This window comes from Podarcis vaucheri (assembly GCF_965113315.1).
Source record: "Podarcis vaucheri genome assembly, chromosome: 6".
NCBI lineage: Eukaryota > Metazoa > Chordata > Lepidosauria > Squamata > Lacertidae > Podarcis > Podarcis vaucheri.
The window spans coordinates 7,216,585-7,241,621 of NC_138764.1; the positions used below are offsets into that span (position 1 = coordinate 7,216,585).

The following is a 25,037-nucleotide window of genomic DNA, read 5'->3' on the forward strand; positions in this document are numbered from 1 at the left end:
GATTTGCGTCCACAAGAAGCGATTTCAAACAGTCTTCCTTAGATGTAATGGTGGACGGGATCAAGAGGAGGAGCTTAGGTCTTATTGGCTCATAAATAGGGCAATAGAAAAAGAAATGTATGAAGTCCTCTACTTCATTCATTGTGCATGGACATAAACGCTGAGTAATAGGGGTCTTAGAGTAAATCCCCTGCAGGAAGGCCGTGGGTATAGAATGGTGGAAACGGGCCATTGTAAACGCTCTTCTCAAATTGGGCTCCGTCAGGTCTATCAAGTAGTTGGCAAGTGATCTTACCACTTTCACTTTAGGAAGCCACATGGAGAGGCGAGCTGTAGTGGACACACTAAAAGGATAGGGTGGGATATACAAAAATCTGACTCCCAGTATTTTTGCCATCAAATGATTAACTTAAAAGTTACCTGGATACTATTGACATGTTTTTAAGGTTGCTTTTTTGGGTGGAGATGTTGCATTCCTCACCCCCTTCTTTGATTCTGCCGCAGAATTTTAAGAAAGGAGTGTATGTAGTTGTAATGCATGTGATGGTTGTTGTAATTTCATCCCTTCCTGGAAGGGCACCTGGGATCAGGGGACGTTCCATTTCTTACCTCCTCCTCCAACAGGTGTCTTTGTCCACCTGCCTTGTGCCACACACATTATCATACTCCCAAGCTGAGTCATTGTGGTGGTGAAACTACAAAGGCAGGCAGCTTTCACTTCTAGCAAGCATTTTCTACCAGGAAGTTGAAGCAAAGCGGAAGGGAGAAATGCTTTTTGCTTTGAAGAGGTTCCCTGGACCTAGTAGCATGCTTAGGAAAACAAAGTGCAAGTTTTAGAAGCTCAGGTAGGAATTAGGCTCACTGGAATCCAAAAAGAATGGTTTGTTTACTTCTTAGATCTGAACTACTTCCCTGGGAAAACAAGTAAGATTAACCTAGCTTCAGTATCACAGAACTACATTGCTACAAGCTTCAAATAGGATACATAGGTTTTTCATTGCACTTAGTGGGTTAACGTGACCAGTAGCTCTTAAGGATTTCTTAAGAGGATTTCTTTGCATTTTGCCTGCCTTAAGCCTATTAAAATTCTGTGCTGTTTCCTAGCAATAACAAGTGGTTTTTACTCCTCCTTTATTAAAATGGAAATGTTTTTTATCCACCATGCTACAGCTGTGTCCCAGCTTCCCTGTTTAATAGCAAACAACACCTGTTGCTCTTGAAATATACATGTAATTTTTGAGAGGGATCCCTGAGGAAAACAGGATGAAATGATGAGCAGTTTTCTTTTGTTTTATTTGGCAGGGGAAAAAAAAACATGTGACAAAGTTGCAGCAGTTTGGACCAGGAAATACCATATGACTTTTGTGGTGACCAAAATGTACTCTCATTCATGATAAATGTCAGATATATATCTGTCCTTAGCACTGGAAGAAAATGCTATAGAACAGGGCAAAATATGAAGTAAGTCAGTCAGGAATGGGTCCTTTGATGTTTTCTCCTTTGTGTTCTTAATGTAAGAATATTGCTTTTTGATTAAGCACTTGCTGTGATTTGGAGGGTAGGCATGGAGTTTTGCATGTATTGGTAAAACTATAGTTGAAAATTCTCAAATGTTTCAGATTTTGGTGCATTTCCCCCCTTTACATATTTTTGATAAACTTACTGGTCTGAAACTTGGACACTGTCTGCAAGGAGGATTTTCTTTCTGTGCTCTTCTGATTCTGTACTCTACTGTTTTGTTGAACAAAGGCATGCATTTTCTTGTGAATGAAGGCCATGTAGATGAGATTTTATCCTTTTGAGGTATGATCTTACTCTCTGACTAACAGTGAAAACTTGTCGCTGTGATCTTACAGGTATATAAGATTGTTTCAATAAAAGGCTGATGAGGCCCTATATTTCTGTTTTATGTCAGAATAATTCAAAAAGAAACAAAAGCAGACCCTACACCAGACCAAACCTGCCAAAGAAAAAACACTATTTCCTCAGGTATCTGATAAGAGACTCTGGAAAATTCCAAGAGTGGCAGAATACTGTTCACTCCTTCTGTGGGAATCTGTGGAATAAGCATAAAGCAAGTCGTCTTGTGAAATCTGTCCTCCTCCACTAAAAAGAATCTTTTTACTATGGTGAAATATTACATTTAAAGAACAAGAAGTTGTGGGGAAACACAAGAGAGAACTGAAGTTTTCATTTGGACTTTAATTACTGGGAAAAATACTTTTTATTACTGACCTTAGTGAATGACTGTTTTATTATCTGAGCATATGAACAGATGTCACACCTATACATTTCCTGCAAAGATAAGGAAGATTCCCAGAGGAAAGCAGCAGAGAGGAGCTGGGGCTGGCTGCTGTGTTTCTTTGCCTTTTTGTTCCTTCTGTGACACTCCACCCACTTAGTCTCTTCAAGTGGGTGTGGACAATCGACACACAGCTGAGCTAATTCTTTGTCGTTGGATACTGAACCTGTTGCTGGCACTGCTAACAGAGTGTGCTGACAAAATGATGGAAGAAATTTCCATTGTGGTGGCCTACGACTCCCATGTTTTTAGCAAGCTATATGATGAAGACTTTCTGGCCAGCCTGGTTGCAGTCAGCAAACCCAAATATGTGGTAGGTGTCTAGATTGTGAAATACTGTTCTATTTTTTCCCTTCAGTACCATTTTTTCCCTTCAATGTCTGTAGTAGGGAAATGATTCTACTTGCTCTTTCTCCCTTAGACCTCATTGACTTGACAAGGTTCTTGAATAGTACTGTGCTAAAAACCTCTCACACTGTCAAATGTCTATTTTTGTCAAACAACCATGGATTCTTATCACACTGCTCATCCCTGGTGTTGTTACACTAAAAGAGATTCTGCTGATGCCTCAAGGCAGCCTATAGTTGGTCTGGCCTTGCTTAACCTGTAGGACTAGTGAACTTAATTTGCACAAGAAAGGATCCTCTTCAACTTAATTTTATTTATGTTTATGAAAGAGAGATGGAAGGGAACGTGTGTGATATAGTTTGTTTTATTTGACAATGGGAACTAGGGAGTTGAGCTTCATGGAAAAAGTGGGTTTGGGGGAGAAAAGAAATATGCATATGTGATACTTAAGTTTTCATGGAAGTAAGTCCAGAGTGGCTATTGTGCTGCTTATGCAAGAACTGAGTGGATTTATTATTGGGAATGTTAATTCTCATTTTATCTATCTGCAAAAGTACAGGCTTAAAGAAGTTTAAGCGGTGTAATCTGCAGTTGAGGTACATTCCATTTAGGAAGCTTTCATGCTGAATCGGCTACAGTATTTTTAAATCTCTGAGGTAGAAGTTAGACCTTTTACTTACTGCAAAAAATAAAAATAATTCCACTGATTTTCAGCATCGCTTTAATACTTTTACATAGATGGTATACTTCCTTAATGATACAATATCCAATGTTACAATGCTTAAAATGGGTCCACAGATCATGGCTTATACTGAATAAAACCCTTGTAAAAATAATAAAACATCCAGCTAGTATTGGTAGACCATTGTGGGGTTGTGTCTTTTGCTTTTCTGCATCACCATAACCAAAACAGGTTTTTTAGTTGCTCACATAGCAACTCTGTGTACAGAGATACTACTAGCTGGTAGGATCTATTTTGGCTTCTGAGTGGTAGCTATAGCTTAGCTTCCATACCAGCAAATGAGCAACATCATATTTGCATGTCATTTACTGTTCAGAATCTCACGCTGGGATATAAAATACAAAGTTATAGTTAGGCAACTATATACAAACAAATCCTTGAAATATCAATATCAAACTTTCAAACTGAAGAGCCGAAAACATGTAATACCACTCCATGTTTTGGGTCTGATATTCTTGTTCTCATTCTCTTGTCATCTTTTACAAGCAATGACTCTTTATCTCCCAATTCACCTTTACTATTTGTCATCATTGTAAAATATCCTACTCAACAAAGACATCCTGATGTTAAGGAAGAGAGAAAATTATGTGCCATATAAGAGCCCCTCCCCCAATGTCCTTTAAGAATTTAAAGCAATGCCACCAAGATCCAGTGAAGGTAAGGAATTCTTTCCACCTGGCTTTAGGACAGGTGTGTGTGTGTGTGTGTATACCAACCAAATTTTTATTGGTTTTTATACAAATACAATAGCCATTAAACACCTATCCTCCAGTACAGCTAACGATGTTTGTTTTATCCGTTGTCTCTAGACATACACTTACACTTACACATTCAACATTCAAACCACTCCACTGAGAATATTGAGTAGTTGGTATAACCAGGTCTTGATTTTGACATTAACATAATTAAAAAATGGGGGCCACGTTTCTTGGAAGGTGTCTTTGTTTATTATGCCTTTAATTGCCCTCCTGTGTCTGGTGAGACCCTGAGACATCCCAGATATTATTTTCCCAAATGTTCAGGGGTATTTCAGTTTGTTTCTTCCATTGCTGAGCTACCGCTAATCGTGCTGCGGTCAGTAAGAAGCCTACTAGTTCACTGTGGCACAGGGTGGAACCTAAGTCTGTGTCCAAAGATTGTAGGGCTAAGGTAGGATTTGGAGAAAGGGGTTAGCCTGTAATTGCATATATAATGGAGAATACTCTAGTCCAGTGTTTCCCAACCTTGGGCCTCCAGCTGTTTTTGAACTACAATTCCCATCATCCCTGACCACTGGTCTTGCTAGCTAGGGATGATGGGAGTTGTAGTCCAAAAACAGCTGGAGGCCCAAGGTTGGGAAACACTGCTCTAGTCCAAAAGTTTTTAACGTAAGAGCATTCCCACCGAACATGAATAAATGAATCAAGCTTTCCACAGCCCTTCCAACATAAAGGGGAAAGGGGGGGGGGGCGTTGATTTTTGCCAGCCTGACTGGCATTTAGGACAGAGATTTAGAATCAGTAATAATGTTAAAATGATAGTGGCAAGTCAGTAGGCTGGATCTGTTCTGACTAGGAATGAGAAATGACTAAATTTGTTCTCCTTCCCACCAGGGCATACTGGCAAACCTAGTCAGAATCCTCAGTCAGGCTATATTGCTTGACAGATAGCTTTGAAATAGAAATGATCAAGTAGTCAAACTTCGCATTGAAATTTTTATCCATATCTAAAGTTCTATGCCTGCTCAAGCCGTGTTTTGCCCCCTTGAATTATATTAGAATTGGATAATAAGAGGAAGACTGTGTTAGGAAAGTCTTATTAACAGAGAGGATTACAATTTTGTGATTATAATAATCATAGTGATAAAAATATGCAATTAATCAAGATAATGTAGGGACTTGCAATCGTGGGGGAAAATACTAGCTTTATTAGACAAGAAGAAGCAAGAATACAATCTGACATTTTCATTATGCAGTTGTGATTTTTTATTGTGTTTTGGAGAGAATGTGTATATCCATGCAGGTTTACTTCATCAAAAGTAGATGTAGCAATAATAGCATTTATATGGTGTTGAAATTCTAGACATATACTATTGCAGTAACCTTTACAGTCTTCTCTGTAAAAGAGCCTTGCTTTGAAAATGGCTGGGGCAGAGCAGAGGGAGGGAGAGGCTTATCTAAGACCATCTACTAAGTTTGTGGCTGAGGTGAGAGTTGAATTGGGGATTTCCATGACCGCATTATAAATTTTAGCATGATATAACATGATGTGCCCTTATATCCCCTCGTCTGTTAAAAACTGGAGAAAATGTCACCTCCTACCAAAATAGGAGGTGACTTTAAATACTAGGGAGACTTTAAATATTACTTTTTTCATGAATGCAAGGGAAACCAAGATTCGAGTGGTTAACTGCTTTGCTTAGTAAAGTTTTGTATTCTCAGTTTGCAGGGTTTTGTTATTGGGTGAAAAGTTTAAAATTTGCTAATTACTCTGTATCCTCACACACCTTGTAGCATCATGCCTGGTGTTCCAGTTCTCATGACCAAACGACATGTGAGGTTAAATGCACTTTTTCACCTAATGTGCAGGTGTTTTAAATTGCATCAGCTGTGGGAATCGATACTAATAGAATCAGTGCAGGCATGGAGGGAGAATATTAAGTTTCCCCATCAAAACCCCTCTTTTGAAGCTCGTATTGTTTGTGGGCAAATTCCCCACTGGTGCCTCATGAAAAAGTCCTTGATAGAAAGTTATAGAGAAAGTCAACAGTGAAGTCAGAGACAGCTATCAATCAGAATAGTACTTTGCAAACAACCATTTGTAATTTCTAATAATTGTTTAGCCTCTTCAATATTTTGTTATTCTTCAGAAATACATTTATTTTAAAGGGATGCCCAGTCTATATAAAATACTTCTTCAGTGAGAAACCTCAACCCCATTTGTTTATTTAATACTTCTGGATGTGTATCAACTAAAATTTCCATTTCTGTTTCACTTACATTTTCAAGATGGGTGCGTATATTCCAGCACTATTAACATTTATGACTATGGCCTGGTCTGCACATTGTGGTAAGACCGATTATGATTTATCAGGACAGTGTGAACATGTGGGCTCCTGGAGGGGAGCTCCCAGCTGCTTTGCCCCTCCCCAGTCTTGTCTTAAGTCTTTGCCAGGTGTGTTGTTCGCACTTGTGCTTGCCCTGACTAATCATGAGCTTTAGCCAACAACAAACATGCGAGTGCAGTCCCAGGGAGCTAGGGTTTGCCTTAGGGTGCCTTGCCAGTGTGCCTCAGTCTTACAAAGTTGCAGTCCTTGTTTCTGGGGGGGACCCAGGGGGTTGCATGCCCCTAAACATTTTGTGAATCTGAGTTTTGCCTCGTTGAAGGGCAGTATTTCAATATGAGTAGGGAAATGAGAGTACCCTTAAACATTTTTTTTAGAAAAAAGCACTGCAAAATTGATCCTGTAAGCACATTCAGTGCCAGTAGCACATTTACTCCCTGTCCACCATTCTGTGCAAATAACTAATATTGCCATTTATTGGTTCTTGCTAATTTTTCCAAGTAAGCAGTACGGTACTGACAAGTCGAAATTGGTACTAATGTAGTGGAATAACCTCTGTAGTATGGAATCGTCTCCAGATTAAAGATCCCAGAGGTGGTACTTCCATGAACACACATGTAAGATATGGGTCCCTTAACATCATTAGGATCACAAACAGCAGATTATTTTTAGTCTGCCAAATATATTTTCAAAGCTCCCAGAGCCAACCTCTCCACATATCTCCTCCCCTGGAAAGGTCCTCTTACATATCAGCTACTACATCTGGGACAGATAAGTCATTGTAGTTCAAAAACAGCTGGAGGCCCAAGGTTGGGAAACACTGCCCTAAGAGATCACTGCCAAGACACAGCCTTCACTGCTGTAATTTTTTTAAGGAGAGAAACTGTGGCTCCAACTGAGTCCTGTGTGATTTCTTTCTGGGAGTGCTAATGATCCAGAAATGTTGGTGGCAGTGATGGAAACTGTTGTTGATGGGAACATTCAGTTCCACTGTGCTCTTGTGCCCTGCCAGTGCCTTGTAGAATTACCGTATTTTTTGCCCCATAGGACACACCGGCCCATAGGACGCACCAAGAAATTTTTTTTTATCCCCCCCCCAGGCGCTTGTGGGGCCGGCAGCGGGGAGAGGCGCTCTTTTTCCCGCCGCCTGCCTTCAGACCAGGTCCGGGGACAGCGGGAAGGCGTGCTGTGCCTCCCCGCTGTCCCCGGAGCTTGTAGGGCTGGTGGCAGGGAAAAGCACGCGTCTCCCCACCATCAGCCTCCAAACCACATCGGGAGACAGCGGGATGGCGGCATTCCGCCTCCCCGCTGTCCCTCGACCTTGTGGGGCTGGCGCTGGGGCTCTCCTGAAGCCTGGAGAACGAGAGGGGTTGGTGCGAACCGACCCCTCTCGCTCTCCAGGCCTCAGCGAAAGCCTGCATTTGCCCCATAGGACGCACACACATTTCCCCTTCATTTTTGGAGGGGAAAAAGTGCGTCCTATAGGGCAAAAAATACGGTATTTGAGAACAATTGTGTCTTAACTGGGCAATGACAAGCAGAAGTTGCCTGTTAACAAAGCAGTTATGATGCATTTTTTCATGGTAATTGATCCATAATCTAATACCTAATTTAGTGGCTTCTGAATAATATTTGTAAAAGTACTTGGAATATGAAGAACAATATGCTGTAAGACTGATTGCTGTGATTGGCATATGTTAGCTTAATTCCTGGAAAGAATGACAATGGACTTGAAGTATTTTATTAAGAAAGAAGTGGGCCGAGAAAGATGATTGTAGTAAGCTTCTCCTAAGCCATTTTCCACGTGGAAAAACAACAAAACTTACTTATAGTGCCTTTCATACCCTGGTTACTAAGTATACTGTTACCTGTTAAGGAGCAATGATGCTAAGGGGCTTGTCTACTCTTCTGCTTGTTCTGTGCATAGAAAGCACAGGTCTGAATGGTTTCCTGCTTGTCCCTTGCTTTCTAGGCATGAGTCTGAGCGGTTTTGCCTTTGCCCCACGGCTTTCCTTTGGAAAACACATTCTTTAGTGCTAAATTGGAACAAAAGGCAATCCACAGAAAACCCAATAGCCCTTTTGTTCCAATTCAGAATTAAACTGCTGGTTTTCCCGGGGCAAATAAAGTGTGGATGAGTCCTAATTTTGTGCAAATTGTTCTAGAGTCAATGCTCCTAGTGTTATGACAATAAATGTTGCACATTGAAATTATATTTCTTGGTGGTAAGGCTATGAAGACATTAATCTCTCAAATACCAACTTCCTGTACAAAACTTCCTGATCAAAACAGCCCTTTCCTATGAAATTTTGACCATCCTAGAACCTTTAAAGCAAAAAGCAAGCAGTTCACAATCTAAATTTTACAACCCAAAACAAAGCACATTATGTCTGAAAATTACACTCCTTTCCCCTGGCAGTTGTTTCTCTGGGGGACCACCATGGATATAACCACTGTAATCTGATTACCGATTCCAGTTTTAGGGTATGAGGCAGTAGCGTGACTTGAAAAAGATAATAGAAGAAATGCATGTGCAATAACATAATTAAAAAGCCAGTGATGCATTTGGAGAGGGGTGTGTGTGTTTGTACGCACTCAAATACAGTGGTACCTCGGGTTAAGTACTTAATTCGTTCCGGAGGTCTGTTCTTAACCTGAAACTGTTCTTAACCTGAAGCACCACTTTAGCTAATGGGGCCTCCTGTTGTTGCCGTGCCGCCGGAGCACGATTTCTGTTCTCATCCTGAAGCAAAGTTCTTAACTCAAGGTACTATTTCTGGGTTAGCGGAGTCTGTAACCTGAAGCGTATGTAACCCGAGGTACCACTGTATGTTTATAATGGACTCAAATTCCCATCAGCATGGCCAATGGCCAGTGGTGATTGGACTTTTAATTCAACAACATCAGAAGAAGTGTGCATGCACACGAAAGCTCATACCAAGAACTAACTTAGTTGGTCTTTAAGGTGCTACTGGAAGGAATTTTTTTATTTTGACTATGGCAGACCAACACGGCTACCTATCTGTAACATCAGAAGAGTCATGGGTTTCCCCATTCCTGCTCTGAAACCATAACTTTGCCACCACCCACTCAGTATTGTAATTGTAGCTGTTATTCTTTTTTCTTCTGCTGTGAAGAGAATCATGGCCTGATTATACTGGTTTCACTGGCCCTTCCAACTTTTATATGTCGTTTCTGGAAACAGAACTTAGGCACTGATGTCCTCCACGGCTAACAGAAGACAAGACAAAACAGAAAACAGAAGACAAAGGCAACGAACCCCTGTGCTCTGCACCCCTGCAATTGTTGTTCATTTTGGTTACGCGTTAAGCATGCTGTGCTGGGTCGTGAAGGTGTGAATTGTTTCTTAGCCGCATTAAAATTGCTCTAAGCTAGAGCTTGAAGTATTCTAGACTTTCCTCAAAGCAAATTGTCATTTTTAAAAATTACATATGGAACCATGATGACATGAGCCTGTAGCTTTCCAGACAGTGTTGGACTGTTTATCATCTGTAACCATTGGCCATGCTTACTGTGGCTGATGGGAGTTAAGAACATAGGAAGAGCCTTTTGGATCAGCTCAACTAGCCTGGCCTCCTGTTCTTTCAGTGGCCCACCAGAATCCAAGCACCAGAGCACTGTGGTTCCACAGTCAGAAGCAGAGCATAGCCATCATGGCTATTCGTCATTGATAGGCCACATTCCAGCAGCGAACTTCAAAGATGGCATTGTTTTTGCTTGTTTTGTTGTCACGGAGTAATTAACAATTCCTATATTACTGTGGCAGTCTGGAAGCCATTTTCTTCTGACGTCGTCTCATACCACTCCTGTGATATGGGAACTTTGTGGACAGTGTCAATAAAAATAAAAAATACAATAAAAGGGGGTTGGGCTAGATGACCCTTGAGTCCCTTCCAGCTGTAAGATTCTATGAGGTCACTCCTTCCTAGATGAATGCTGTCTTTCCACTCTGCTAATATTCAGGTGCAGGAACCACTTTGGTGGGATTGTTGAAGCAGTTAAGGTCTGCATCAAACATTGCCAGAGCAACATGGGAGGAGGTGATGAAGAAGCAGCTTCCCCAGTACTCCTTTAATGGATGAATTGGCCTTAAAATGGCCACTCTTCCAGAATTGCAGTGGACCTTCCTTTCTTCTGAGGGCTTTTGTGTATGATTAAGCACCTCACATAGAATACATTATTTGGATTGTCTTCCAGGAGACTTCAGTAAACAAAAATTCATAGTAAGAAATTTCCAGTTTTGGCTTGTCTGCTGTGCCAGGTCTGGTATGTTGATTCCCTTGATTAGATTTCTTACACTTTAACAGAAAAACAAATGGGTCTCTTGTCCCTCATTGAAATTTTACTTTGGCTTTTTCCTCTGCCTTGAGCAGAATCTTTATATCTGTAACTTTGAGCCTAATGTGCTGAGACAACATATCTCTTCACACCTAATAGCAATATTACTGTTTTCGGGAGGACAATAGAAGTATCCAAAAAATATGGGATAATTTTCTCTATCTGACTTCTACATTCATTCTTTCAAACATAAATCTATTAGGGTATATTATATTTCTTTTACTCTAATTTAATTAGTGTATTCTATGCAAAGTATGTTATTAATTGGAACCAATTGATTAATAACTTGTAGTATGAGACTATGGGCTGTATGTGATCATAATTTGTTATGCTAGATTCCAATCTGAGCAAAATTATATAGAATCAGAGCTGAGCTTTCTATAACTGAAAGAGAATTTGAAATATTGTATTTGTGATTTTAAAAAGTTCCCCAATTAATATTGATTTGGCATAGAAGCACCTGTTTCAAATAGACTACGGAATGAAAGCTCCATCTACTTTCCTACCTCTGTAATGGAGCTAAACATGGAATTGGAGCTTGGACACATAGGCTAGTGATAAATGTACACTCATTTCTATGTTATGGTAAACACATTCACATGTCATGAGCAGAAACAAGCCACAGTGAGCCATGGATTTGAACACAGCCTCCCTTCTCCTCCCACAGGGCTGGGAGAAGAATTTCAGAAGCATTGGCTTTCAATTTTGGTTAACCACTGTGTGGCATGTTATCTAGACCCAGAGGAGTGGTTAACATAAACTTAGTATTTGTTTCAGCAAGTGAGCTTCAGCAAACATGCTTTGAAGTTGGCTTGTTTGAAACTAGCCATAGTTAATGTTAACTGCAGTTATTTGGGCTTTATGACACAGCAAACTGGTTAACCAAATCTGAAAGCAAAGCTTCCAAGATGGAGGAGAGTGCATGAGCCTAAGCTTTGCTGCTGCTCATTCTTGCCATGCACGTCATGCACTAGCAATTAACAGCAATTTTACTTATTGCTGCTCCCTCAAAAGTCAACTTTAGTGTTTCTGACACTGCCCCTGCAAACTCTCAAATCTTCTTTTGCCTTAGTGGCAATGCTTTACACACCGGTTTATACACTACCCTGTATTTTCTGTTATTGTCTTGCTTCTGTTGACAGAAGGGTAGTGGCAAAACATCAGGGAATATAAGAAGTGCATTTGCTGAGAGGTATCCTAGCAACATGTTAGGAATCTGCTGTGTCCCCATGCACAAAACATCAGCATGCTGAGGAGGGCACAGAAGGCAGTCTGATGTGCTTTGCATCTGTTCTTCAGGATCTGGATTTTAAGTGTGTGACCAGAGTTTTAAAAGCCAAGGATATATAGGAAAAAGAATATGGGTTTTTAAAACTTTTATTTGCTTAGGTCTGCCCCTCTTTCTTCCTGACTGATCAAATTGAAGCATTTTTTGCCTCTGAATTATACTGAATTAAGATTGTCTTGGGTAGCTAGGGAAGGGAGGCTTTTGCCTTCTGTTTTATCTTGTAAAAACTGAACATTATTGCAAATCCTGAATTTCTTCTTTTGGAAAGAAATTGACAAAGTCATTTGAAAGAGCAATATTAAGACTGCAGTTCCACCTTCTCTCCCCAAGAGCAGTTGTGCTGATGCTATTGTTGGACTCAACAGAAGTTAATTTAATATTTGTTGACACACTATTAGTGTTCACATGTAGCATCAAACCATGGTTTAATGCTACATATGTGATCTGCAGTAAGCCCAAGTGAAATACTGGACTCCTGCACTACCTTCTTCTGTATGGCCAGGAGCAGGATTTTGTCAGAGATGAATCCTCAATTTTGTTAGAGTAAAAATTCTGGCTTACAACAAACTTTAAACAGCCCAGCTTCATACATCATCACAAGATTTGGAGTGAACTGTCATAAAAATGCAGATGGCATCCAGCTCTATCTTTTGTTCCATCTGAATCAGAGAGGTGGTTGAGGCGTTGGACCAGTGCTTAGAGGTAGTGTTGGCTTGGATGTAGGTCAATAAACTGAAGCTGAATCCTGAAAAGAGAGGTGTTATGTATTCCAGATGCTCATGTCCAGGAGGTAGGAAAGTAGCCTGCCCTGGATAGGGTTGCACTCCCTTGGAAGGAGTGCTCCTCAATTCAACACTGACTAGAGGCTCAGGTGACCTCAGTGGCCAGGAGTGCCTTTTCCTGCTCCAACTGGTTTGCCAGCTGCAGCCCCTTTTGGAGACGACTTACCTACTGCACTCCATGCTGTAGTTAATTTCAAGGTTAGATTACTGCAGTGTGGCTCCACATGGGGCTGCCGGTGAAGATGATTTGAAAACTTCAATTGGTCCAATATGCAGCAGCCAGATTGCTGGCTAGGGCTCTGTTTATATCTCATATAGCCTCTGCTTTAAAACTGCTGCACTAGTTGCAAGTTTGTTTCCAGGCCCAATTCAAGGTGCTCACATTAGTAGTTAAAGCCCTAAATCACTTAGGCCCCAAATATCTCCCTACGAACCCTCTTGGGTTCTGAGATCAGCGCCTTCTTGGTAGTTCCTTCACCCTCAGAAGCTCATGGGAGGGAGGGCATTCACTGGTGGCTCCTAAGCTGTGAACCTCCCTTCCCACAGAGGTGTGTCTGGCACCTTAATTATACTGCTTGCAGAGAATACGGAAGACTCTTTAGCCTGGCTTTTGATACCTGCAGTGTCTTTTTTTAGGACCTCCTTATTTTTTGTGTTTTTAAGTTGTTTGAAATATTGAATTTTAACGTTGTAACCTGCCCTGGAACATAGGGTGAAGGGTGGGTGGTTGTTGTTAATTTCTTCATTAAGAGCCCTTTACTTTTCCTCCCATAATTCTGCCCACCAGGGCAAGGGGCACCATATTATACAGTTTTACTTTAGACAGTGCTTGAATTTCAGAGACAGACTTTAACGTTGCTCATTTGCTGAACTTCAGTAGGGAATGTCCGGATCTTCCGTTAACCTCTCTGTGTTGGCACAGCAATTTGTCTCATTTTTTCCCCAGCCCCTACTCCCAAGTGTTGCTCTTAACATCCCTAACATTAGTTTTTGTTCCTCTGTAGGTGCCCACAAAGAAGCTGAGGAAATATGAGAGGGAGTATCAGATGATGCGAGAGAATCAGCTGCAACAGGAAGACCCTCTGGACAGATACAAGGTAATGGGATGCAAAGTATTCAAGCAACTTCCATTGACCTACTTAGGCAAAACAGGATCACCTTCAGAAGCTGAAAGTAGGTTTTCTAGTATTGTTTTCAACAGTAGTGTGTTATATGTTTATTTTAAAAGGCACACTTCAGGCACTTTTTGTTGTTTGAGAATATGCATTTATATTTTGTTTAAAATAATTAAAAGGCACCATAAAGCCTGCCACATTATATTTTTTTATTCTTTCAGTTTATATGTTTGTAGGTAACACTTCTGCTGTTGAACTTTTCTGGGAAACTGCATGGGATCCTGAGAGAGAGAGAGAGAGAGAGATTCTCTACCACTGACACGCAAAGGAGGAAATATATTATGCTTTAGACAAAGCTCTGTGTGGTTCACTACCACAGACACATTTTGGAAGGTGCATGCTTCCAAGATTGACCTTTCACTCTCTGTGGTGCAAATCTTCCTCATAATTTGTTCATGTTTGTAGTTGTGTTTATCACACATAATGAGAGGCACAGAATGGTTGAAATACTATATTTTATTGGGCCAAGTTTTTCTTAGGTCGTGGTTGTTCTAAGCAAGGATAAAATGAAAGTCCTTAGTAAGGTGAAGCCTTGTCTCACCCCTTTTTACTCTACCTTTGTTCTGAACTCCCAGGCCTCGAAAAGTCCTGATGTAGCATAGTGGCTAAGTGAGCAGGAAGTTTCTGTTTCAAATCCCGTCTCAGCCACAATTTCATTCCACAAGCCACGATGCCCTCAGACTCGGCATCTATAATGTGGTAATAGGCATACTGGCTTACCTTACAGGGCTGTTGTAAGGATTATTGAGATAATGGATGTGAAGCACTTGGAATACTATGCGAGTGCTAAGTATCAAGTCTGAAAGCTTGCATTATGTAACTGGTCTAATAAAATAAAACATCCCCTGGCTGAATTTTATTAATATGGTGTCCTAATACCTATTTGTGGTTCTTGAAAGAAATGCTACATAAGTAAATCTATATTACCCCTTTCTTCTAAGAATTGATAAACCAACCCCCCACAAATAGGATGTTTTTATTCTTTTATTACATTGATCTGAAGCATAGCTTGGATTCTAGGTCAGAAGAAATTTTTTCATGGTGTTCTGGTTAGTATGGTCATGGTAGTGTGACATATATTGATTATTTTCTGTTTGTTTAATTAAAGTATTGATCGGGAATGTTAGTTCATTAAGCTTCTTCCGCCGTAATGCAGGAGTCTCTGCCATTTTGTGGTGAGCAGATTTGTTGTACTGCAGTCCATTTCTAAAATAGGCTTTGTTGCTCAGAAATTTGTCAATACCACATTGACTGCCTATTAAGAGAAATATTAAAACCTGTACATACTGTAAATTTCCATCCTTGGTAATCCATGCCTGGGCAAAACCTACAGAGAGCAAGCTGTGTGCAAATATATCTGAAAAGAAGAAGCACTTAGGGAAGGATTCTTTTGTTTTCTACCACAAGACGTTAAGGGGAGGTAAAATATGTGGTTAGTTATGTTGAGAAAAATGCAGGAGGATTCCTGCATGATGTTTCCTTGCTAGTTTGGGCTGACTGTTTACTCTAAATGTGAAATATGTCATGCCCTTCTACAGAAACATCCATTAGCAAAAGAGTTGGCAGTTAAGGTGAAGCCCAAATCCTTGCACACACATCCTCATTGGTCAGGTAAAATCTTTCCTCCAGAGGGCGCCTGTATTACGGCTATATTACTAGTTATTCTTGTTTACTGTGAAAAGGTGCAGACGCAGGCAGATGCCTTCTTAAAGGGCTGGGAGAGGCATGGTTTCAATAGGGCAATGGTGGGTTCTTTCTTTGTTGCATAAACTTGGTCTGTGTTGCATAAGGTGAACTTTCACCACTTGGTACCACTGGCTTGAGGGTGTGGGTTGCTTACAAACACTTTCAGATACATTTGGGGTTGCAGTGTCCCCAGAAGCAGGATCACAAGGAAAGTTCTAACTGGAATTTTTTTTTTTTAAGTTACGTTTTTAAAATAATGTAAACCTCTGTAGTATTATTGGTCCCTAATACTGTTTGTGTTGATATTACAGAAGGTGACTAATTTGCTTTTTCTGCAATTAGTAAAAAAATATTCCTTTAGTCTAAATAATTGTTTTTGTCGCCCTCTGTGCTCCTTTCTCACTAGAAGTGGGTGGAACAGGTTCGGCATTATGCACCTGTGTGCGTGATGAGTAGCTTGTCCATTTGAGCAGCATTTTGCAGGGTTTCTTTGCCCCCTAGTATTTTGTGTGTATTATTTTTCAGTTGTCCCTGGCATTTCAGCAGGGGTTTTGACCACAAAAAGTATTAAGAATAAAAACATTGTTTTTTATTTATTTATTAAGTTAAGGAGTTGTGACTCACAGGGTGATTTACATCTCATGGTTGAGGACTGACCTGGAGCATGTAGTTGTAGAAGATGAAGGCATGTTTTTTGAATCATTTCCAGTGCTGTTAGGGTGCACTTGACAACAAAGGGTTAAGACTGTAAATTATGTATCTCTTTTTCAAAGCTGATGTTTATTTCAGGAATGAGATAGACTTTCCTTCCACAAATACAAATGATGATACATTTGGCTTAGACAATAAATAATAGACACATGCTCATCATATTCTTGATTCAAATTTTCTTCTGATGTGATCAGGAGACAATATTCAGGAACAAGAGAGGCTTCCTCGAAATACGTTTGCTTAGATTCATAGAACTGTAAAGTTGGAAGGGATCCCAAGGGTCATCTAGTTCAACCCCTGCAATGCAGGAATCTCAGCTAAAGCATCCATGACAGATGGGCATCCAACCTCTGCTTACAAACCATCAAGGAAGGAGAGTCCACAACCTCCCGAGGGAGACAGTTCCTCTCTCGACCAGCTCTTATGGTCAGACAGTTCTTCCTGATGTTTAGTCGGAATCTCATTTCTTAAAGTCATTGGTTTGAGTCCCACCCTCCAGAGCAAGAGAAAACAAGCTTGTTCCCTCTTCCATGTGACAGCCCTTGAGATATTTGAAGATGGTTATCATATCTCCTCTCAGTCTCCTCTTTTCCAGGCTAAACATAACCAACTCCTTCCATCGTTCCTCATAAGGCTTGGTTTCCAAGTCCCTTGGTCACCTTCCTCTGCACATGTTCCAGCTTGTCAACATCCTTCTTAAATTGTGGTGCCCAGAATTGGAAACAGTATTCCAGGTGTGGTCTGACTAAGGCAGAATAGAGTGGTACTATTACTTCCCTTGATCTGGACACTAGACTTCTGTTGATGCAGCCTAGAATAGCATTAGCTCCCCCCCCCCCACTGCTGCCTCACACTTTTTACTCAAGTTAAGCCTGTAGTCCACCAAGACCCCTAGATCCTTTTCACATGTACTGCTAGTAAGCCAGGTGTTCCCTATCTTCTATTTGTGCATCTGGTTCTTCCTGCCTAAGTGCAGAAACTTACATTTGTCCGTGTTGAAATACATTTTGTTAGCTTGCGCCAAGTTCTCCAATCTGTTAAGGTCAAATTGAATTTTGATTCTGTCATCTGCGGCATTAGCTGCGCCTCCCACTTTGCAAATATGATGAGCATTCCCTCAATTCCTTCATCCAAGTTGTTTATAAAGATGTTGAACAACAACGGGCCCAGGACAGAACCCTGTGGCACCCAACTTGTCACTTTTTCCCAGGATGGCAAGGAACCATTAATGAGTACTCTTTGGGTTCAGTCAGTCAACCAGCCACAAATCCACCTAGCAGTTACCTCGTTCAACCCACATTTTACCAGCTTCCTCGCAAGAATATCATGGGGGACTTTGTCAAAAGCCTTCCTGAAATCAAGATACACTAAGTCCACAGCATTCCCCTGATCCACCAAGCTTGTTACTCCAAGAACAACAACAAAAAGAGATTTGTCTGGCATGACCTAATTTTTAGAAACCTATACTTATTGTCAACTAGGTACATTTGCATTGGTAGCCAGATACTGTTGAACTTTGACACCATCACTGATTAATATGCCTTTGAGCAAAAAGCATGTATATCCTGTGTTAACTAAATCCTCCTGTTGCAGAGTCCTCTATTACCTTTGAAGGGGTAAAACATCACCCATAGCTCCAGCCGTGGGTATTAATACCACTACTCTCCTTTTAAGCCTTTAAGCTAGTGTGTTGTAGGAGCAACTACACTGTCCAGGCACTTGTCCTCAGAATTTGGAAGCTGCCAGCTAGACATAAGAATCAGCCTGCCCTCTCTTGATTCACTGGGAGCCCAGATCTTTGAGTGTGTGATCTAAAGCAACCAATCAAATTGTAAGGTTGAAGTATTCAGAAGCTGTACAATCTAAGTTCATTTTAAATGTGACTTGTACAGGAGAAAGTTTTAGTAGGTTCTGAGGTGTGACATTTGGATTTTCCACCTTGACACCAAAATATATTGGTCTTGTACAATTCCAAACATATTTTACTGGTAGCGGCCCCCTGATTCTGTGAAACTTGCTTCTGACTAATCATGCTTAGGATTAGGAATGTGGAAAGCTGACTTTTAGTCAGAACTTCAGTCCTAGTCAGTTTGGCTCATTGGTTGTCAGCTGGTGGGCTGGGACCCACTATGGTTCATGGCTCAACAGCAGCACTTAGGTAAAGGTAAAGGTACCCCTGCCCGTACGGGCCAGTCTTGCCAGACTCTAGGGTTGTGCGCTCATCTCATTCTATAGGCCGGGAGCCAGCGCTGTCCACAGACACTTCCAGGTCACGTGGCCAGTGTGACGAAGCCGCATCTGGCGAGCCAGCGCAGCACACGGAACACAGTTTACCTTCCCGCTGGTAAGCGGTCCCTATTTATCTACTTGCACCCGGAGGTGCTTTCGAACTGCTAGGTTGGCAGGCGCTGGGACCGAACGACGGGAGCGCACCCCGTCGCGGGGATTCAAACCGCCGACCATGCGATCGGCAAGCCCTAGGTGCTGAGGCTTTTTACCCACAGCGCCACCCGTGTTCCTTCAACAGCAGCACTTACCACCATATAAATATGGGGGTGGGAGGAAGGAAGAAAAGAAATTTGTCCACAAATGCATGTTTGGTATAACAGTGGGTGCTGGCATTCCAGGATTTCAGTTATTTGGCACCTATAGCTGAAAATGCCTCTTCCCCTCCCCTGGGAATAAAAATGCAAGAATAATAAACAACAGTCTGCTCTTGCTTTGCGGCAGCCAAAATAAGACACCCATGGAGCCATTTCACCCTGTCCAATGGCAAGACCTAGCTGATCCCTTTTACCACATGGTATATGGTTACTCAAATAAATTCTATCCTGTGTTGCTGCTGCTCTCCCTGACTGCAGGAGTAGGAAAAAAGAATCACATATTGAATGCCGTTTTTCTTTTTGAAGAACAATTTCTAAATAATGGCATTCTGGACGACTGTGCTTAAATTACTCATAGCAACAGACAACACAGTGGAAAAACGTTGTGATGTGTTCCACAAAGCACATAGTCTAACTTTAGCTTTTATATTTTGGCAGTCTTAATGGCTTGCAATAATTTATCTTATGTTTAACCTCCTTTTTGGCTGCATTTCAAACCATCACATATCCAAGGTTCTGGTTTTCTTACTAATTTTAACAACTACCCATATTGAAGCAACTCAGTGTCCAAATAGTCGCTCTGTTGCAATGAAATATAATGAAGGCGTTTAGCAAGTGGTGTGACACATTGAGTTACACCCAGCTTTAGGAATAATATTGTAATCTTTTTGCATCAGTCTACATGTTCATTCTCTATGCTGAATGAGGATAGTTGAGGGTGGAGTTAAGTGTATTGCAGCCTTCCTGAGTTGGAACTTGTCTTCTTGTTTCAAGCTTCCTCTTTTTAATCAAATGTTGCCTTTAATAGGTCACAGCTGGAAGAGGTTATATCCTTTTTAAAAGGAAAAAGAAAAAAGCCAAACCCCCTCACAGAGCACGCTCCCAAGCTGGTTTTTCCCCTGCTTCCTAATTCTTGTTGATTGATATTTAAATTTCACTGGATTACTTCTCTCTCTCTCTCAACTTTATATCTATGATTGAAAGCAGTAGTTGTTCTGTGACTTGTATGGAGGTAAGTTTTATATCTCTGTGTTACTGTATTACATATTTTCCTCTCTGTTTTGGAAATGCAGTGTCCTTCTTGACAGCTCATAACAAGCAATTTCATCAACTTCATTCCCTCTATTAATGCTACAGCTTGGATTGGGGGTGTAGTAGTAATAGTAGCTAGTACTGGAGGATTAGTACAAGAAGTCTCTGTTTACATATCTATCTTAAATTGGCTAGCATGGTCATAAATGTTTTCTTCTAGAATGTAATAGTATTTACAAGTGGGTTATAGTTAAAGTGAATCTAAAACTTCCTAGAAGCAACAGAATTAACCTGTGTATTCCTTGAGATGCATAATTTAAGTTCTTTTCCCTCTGGGGTTCTCAATTTTCTCATGATTTAAGCATTTTAAAAACGATTATTTCAAGAAGAATTATAACTCCTTTGCAGAAAGCAAGGGCTCATTCTGACATAATATAATTCCTCCCTAGGGGAACATTTGGGGGGTGGGATGTTGAAATCATACCCAGTGATTTAATTCTGCAGCACAAAGGAGTAAAGGCAGCTTGATAGTGACCATCAGCCAAAAAAGAAAAAGAATAGTTTTGACCAGAGGGCTTTCATTCAGTCATTTGCTACAGCACCTCTATTTTTAAAATTGACCATTTTTTTAAAAAATAGTGTAGAATGGGAGGACACTGCAATTCCTACCACACAGCTTGCTTGCTCACTTGTCTGTAAATGAATAGCAAGGCATCTGAAGTTCACGTTTGTGCTACTTGCTTTGCAAACACCAAAGCTTTTGGTAAGCAGATAACAAAGGGTGTAAAGCCAACTATTGTTCACATTTGTGCTGCTTGCTTTGCCAGCACCAAAGCTTTTGGAAAGCAGATAACAACAGCTGTAAAGCCAACTATTGCTCATGAAGAAAAGCTCCCTTCAAGGCTGCAAAGAGTTGAAATGGGGACCCAAGGAGATGTGCACTTAAGTACTTAGCAGTCAGTTGGATATCTTGTTTTTTCTAAACAAATTTATGGGGTGGGAAAGCCCAGTCTTACCATGGGGGCAGTGAGTGAGAAGGGGTGCCTTATTTCTTCCCAGTTCCACTGAGATAAGGGAAACATCCCATTGCTACAGTTATCAGTCCACAATTTACACAGAATTTGGAATCTTTTTTACCCTAGGCAAGAGAGTTGCCAGCTTGAGCCTTTTCCCTACCCTTGTCAGCTAGCTTTCTTTAAGTAATATTTTCTTATGTGTTGTGGCTGAAAACAGTTGTGGATGTTTACTTATTTATTTTAGGAGTAACTCTAGTTTACAGCTGCACTTGGAAGTATGCCTTATAGATTCAGGAAGAGCTAGTGTTAGGTTGAGTTCACATCTTAGCACAATTTCCCCACTTCCCTTATCTCATGCTGGGCTTCAATCCACAGCTTCACAATTTAATTATAGAAGTAGTTGCAGTGAGTCCCAGAATTCTCCTGGAGCTCCTGAAGGGTGTTCCTAACCTTCAGGATGAGCCCCATCCCCAGGACAGCAGCAGAGCCAACAAGGATGGTCCTCTATAGGTGGAGGAGCTGCTCTGCCCTCCCAGATCAGACCTATCAGGGCTTCTTTGTGAGCTACTCAAGGTCACCAGTGTAAAACAAAATATTTCCTTTCTTGATTTATTATTATTATTGCCTTTTCATTTCCCCCTCTACACCACCCAACACATCACAGCTAGGGATTGGGGCACAGGGAACAGAGCAGGTCAACATTAGAGGCTGCATGCCATTGTTGCAATGGGACAGCAAGCAGGCTCCTCACCCCTCACTCCAGGGGACCAGACATGAGCTTTGGGCTGCTGGGGTAACTGCAGCAGACATGAAATCCCAGAAAGATGTGTCGGGGACACAGTGGTGCCAGGGGAAGGCCAAGCACTGCAGTCCTCGCAGGCTGGCTCTTCAGCATCTCATGATATGAGGCTCTTATTCCCAATACCAATAGACCTCTGGATCTGGGTAGTGAGTTACACCCAAATGTTTCACTTGGATGAGGGGAATGATTGCCCCTGAAATAGCCTGGCTGGTTTTGTATTTGGAAGGGGATGGGAGGAGCAGCCATATCTGTTCCAGTTTGGGGTCTAGAAAGTTCCAGCAGGAAACAGCAAAAGCACTATCCTTGGGAGCACACTAGCCACAAAAGGAACAGGAGGTCTCCACCCTTGAGCTCATTATCATCTAGCTCCTCCAGGAAGTCATCTTTCTATAAGCATATGCCTGCCTCTTCTGTCACTCTGCAGAAGGGAAGGGAAGACCAAGGACCCTTATGACAAGATGGTCAAGGTGTCTTCACAGGAGATTTGAAGCTTCTGCTACTGGCTTCTGGGCTTTGCTTGCCAGCTCTAGCTTCGTATGGTTTGACTAGATCATCCTCAGGGTTCCTTCGAACTCTACAATTCTATGATTCTATTATTCTATGTGGTTCCAGGAGCTGGAAGGTATGTCCAAGGTGATTAAGGATGGTCTCGAGAAGATTGGACTGGCTTCTGTGCTCATGGCAGACACTTCTCATGGGTACCCTCAAGTTATAGTTTCAAGCCTTGACAGTTAACCTGGTGGCCAGGAGTAACATATGACTGAGGACTTGGGCAACCAGTCAGTTCTTAGTCCAGGCTGGCTGGAGCATCCCTTCTCAGGTACAAAGCTGTTTGGCAAGGCATTTGATCTAGTGCTCAGAAAGAGTAAAGATGAAAAGAAGGCCTAGTCTACTCTAGAAAGGAAGAAAAAGAACCAAAACAGTGACAGTCTTTACACCCAGGCTTATTGCACAAAGAACTGGACTTCAGGGAAGTACTTCTAGCAGAGTTTATCCCAGGGGTTTGGGTGCAGCTCAATGCAGACCCAACCAGGGACAAGCACATCTGCTATGTTCAGCAAGGTTTAGAATAAATCTTCCTCTTCCTGACACCAGCTCCCTGCCCGTAACTAAAGGTAGGTGACGCTTTACTATGCATCAAACTAGTTCTGAAGTATAGGTCTGGGAGATGGTCTCTCTAGGTTACATAATGGAGTCTGCATGTTGTCCCAGAAATAAATTCATGACCTCCCCAAGGACATGAAATCTATCCAAACACCAGCCAGGGCTAGAAGCCATCAGCGCCTTCTGGATGTCAAAAGAATAGCGCTTGTCTCTACAGTCTAGAGCAGGGGTCGGCAAACTAAGTCCCGGGGACCGGATCAGGCCCAATTGCCTTCATGATTTGGCTTGCGGACTGTCTGTGGATCAGTGTGGGGATTCTGTTTGTTCGGGCTGTGCCATTTTTCTCCTTGCGCTATTCCATTTTTTCTCCTTTCCCTCACACACACCACGGCGCCGCCTCCCTCCTCCTGGATTCTCCCTGCCCTGCCTAGAGGAGGAAGGGGGCTGGGCTGAGCTGGCTGAGCAACATTTTAAGCAGCCTCTCTCCGGAGCCAGCCCTTTCATGCCGCTCATCTTCCCTCTGCTGTCACCGCTGCTGCCCTGGTGCTCCTGTGGGCCAGGGAGTAGAGCAGACAAGCTTGCTCTGTCTACTCACGAGAAGCAGCAGCGGTGGTGGTGGTGGTGGTGGCGGCGGCAGCCCCTGGGAAGGTAAGTGCAGCGGCTGGGGGTGGGGCTGGGGGGTGGGGAGGAGGACTACTTGCCCCTCTTGCCTCTTCTTCCAGCTCACCCCCCCCCCAGTGCCCCTTCTCCGGCCAGCCACAAGGTCTGAGGGACAGTGAACCGGCCCGTGGCTAAAAAATTTGCCGACCCCTGGTCTAGAGATCTGGAGTCTATTCCTTTCTTGGTGTCACAAAAGGTTGGAGATTTCAGATCTAGTGGCTCAGCAAGTTTCTCATCTCACCAGAAGCATTTTAGGATGAAGACTCTCAAATCCATCATGACAACTTTCTTGAAAGATGACTTTTTGTAATTGGTGGATTTGTCAGATGCCTATCTCATCAGATTTGTCAGATGCCTATCTCATCTTCATCAGATCCAGCAACAGGATGATCCTACATTTTTAAAAATATTAATATTTTATTAAAGTGATTTCAGTTAAAGGAGTTAAAGTGATACAGGAAAAAAAAGGAAAAAACAACATCAAAGATACATATAAAAGCAAAAATGTTCGAAAAAAAGAGAAAAATATATATGACATTTCCATACGTTCTTGTCTAAAGTGGTATAATGTTATTGGCTTAGGGTTATGTAAATATTAATAGCCTACAACATTTTGTATAAACTCATTCCAAATGTTATTGCATTTATCCATACAGAGTCTGCACCTGTAAGCAGTCCATTCATAAATTGCGAGTGATGTCATATTGTTCCTACATTTTATATGCAACAAAAAATACTTCAGTACAGGCTATTTGGGTTCAACATTCTAATATGGTCTTGTTCAGAAAGAAAGCTATGGAAAAATATAGAGCACACTTTTGTGTCCAGAGGCATGACTTAGTGAATTCTTCTCTATGTTTACCGCAAGTGCGTTCATGATCCCTAGAACACCTGTGAGTGATTCTGACACCACCTGATTCAGGATGTTCCTCACAACAGAACATTAGCAGCGATGCTTTTCTTGTCTCCTCAGCAGGCTTTGCATGAGAAGAGTTTGAAACTGCTTCACTGTTTCCCTTAAAGCAGCAGTCTTACCTTACCTGTATTACTTCTGCTTTATGACGTTTGCATACCCAAGGAATTTACTTTCTCCTTGCTTCTTTCACAATCTGCAAGTTGTGTGTTCATCAAATTTGTTGAGGAGAACAAGGACCAAATGGAAAAGCCCAGGCCTTTTAAAACTGTTTAATATTTATTATGACATCACTTACTGAATTTTTAGTTTTATTGCTCTTCTGCTATTTGGATGTTTTTGTAGTTTTAAAGAGGGTTTTAAACTTTGTCCAGTTCCACTTTTGTCCCTTTAGTGCTCCCTCTATTCTGCCTAGTTATTTAAGTTCAAGAGACAAGGAATGACACTGTGGTTGTAGGCTTTTAACAAGGC

General features: G+C 41.6%; 1 protein-coding gene across 7 annotated transcripts in view; it reads left to right on the plus strand.

Annotated features, from left to right (window-relative positions):
- The window catches only part of RABGAP1L (RAB GTPase activating protein 1 like), a 151,458-nt gene that overhangs the window by 115,689 nt on the left and 10,732 nt on the right, over positions 1-25,037 (plus strand). For 2 of the 7 annotated variants that reach the window (XM_082229046.1, XM_082229049.1), the window contains one exon: positions 13,869-13,961. In XM_082229046.1, the coding sequence (XP_082085172.1) occupies positions 13,869-13,961 (93 nt within the window). Of the gene's footprint in view, positions 1-655; positions 846-1,915; positions 2,616-13,868; positions 14,038-14,200; positions 14,903-19,009; positions 20,052-25,037 lie in introns of those variants that run through there. The other 5 variants (XM_082229052.1, XM_082229047.1, XM_082229048.1 and 2 more) reach the window with 5 other exon arrangements.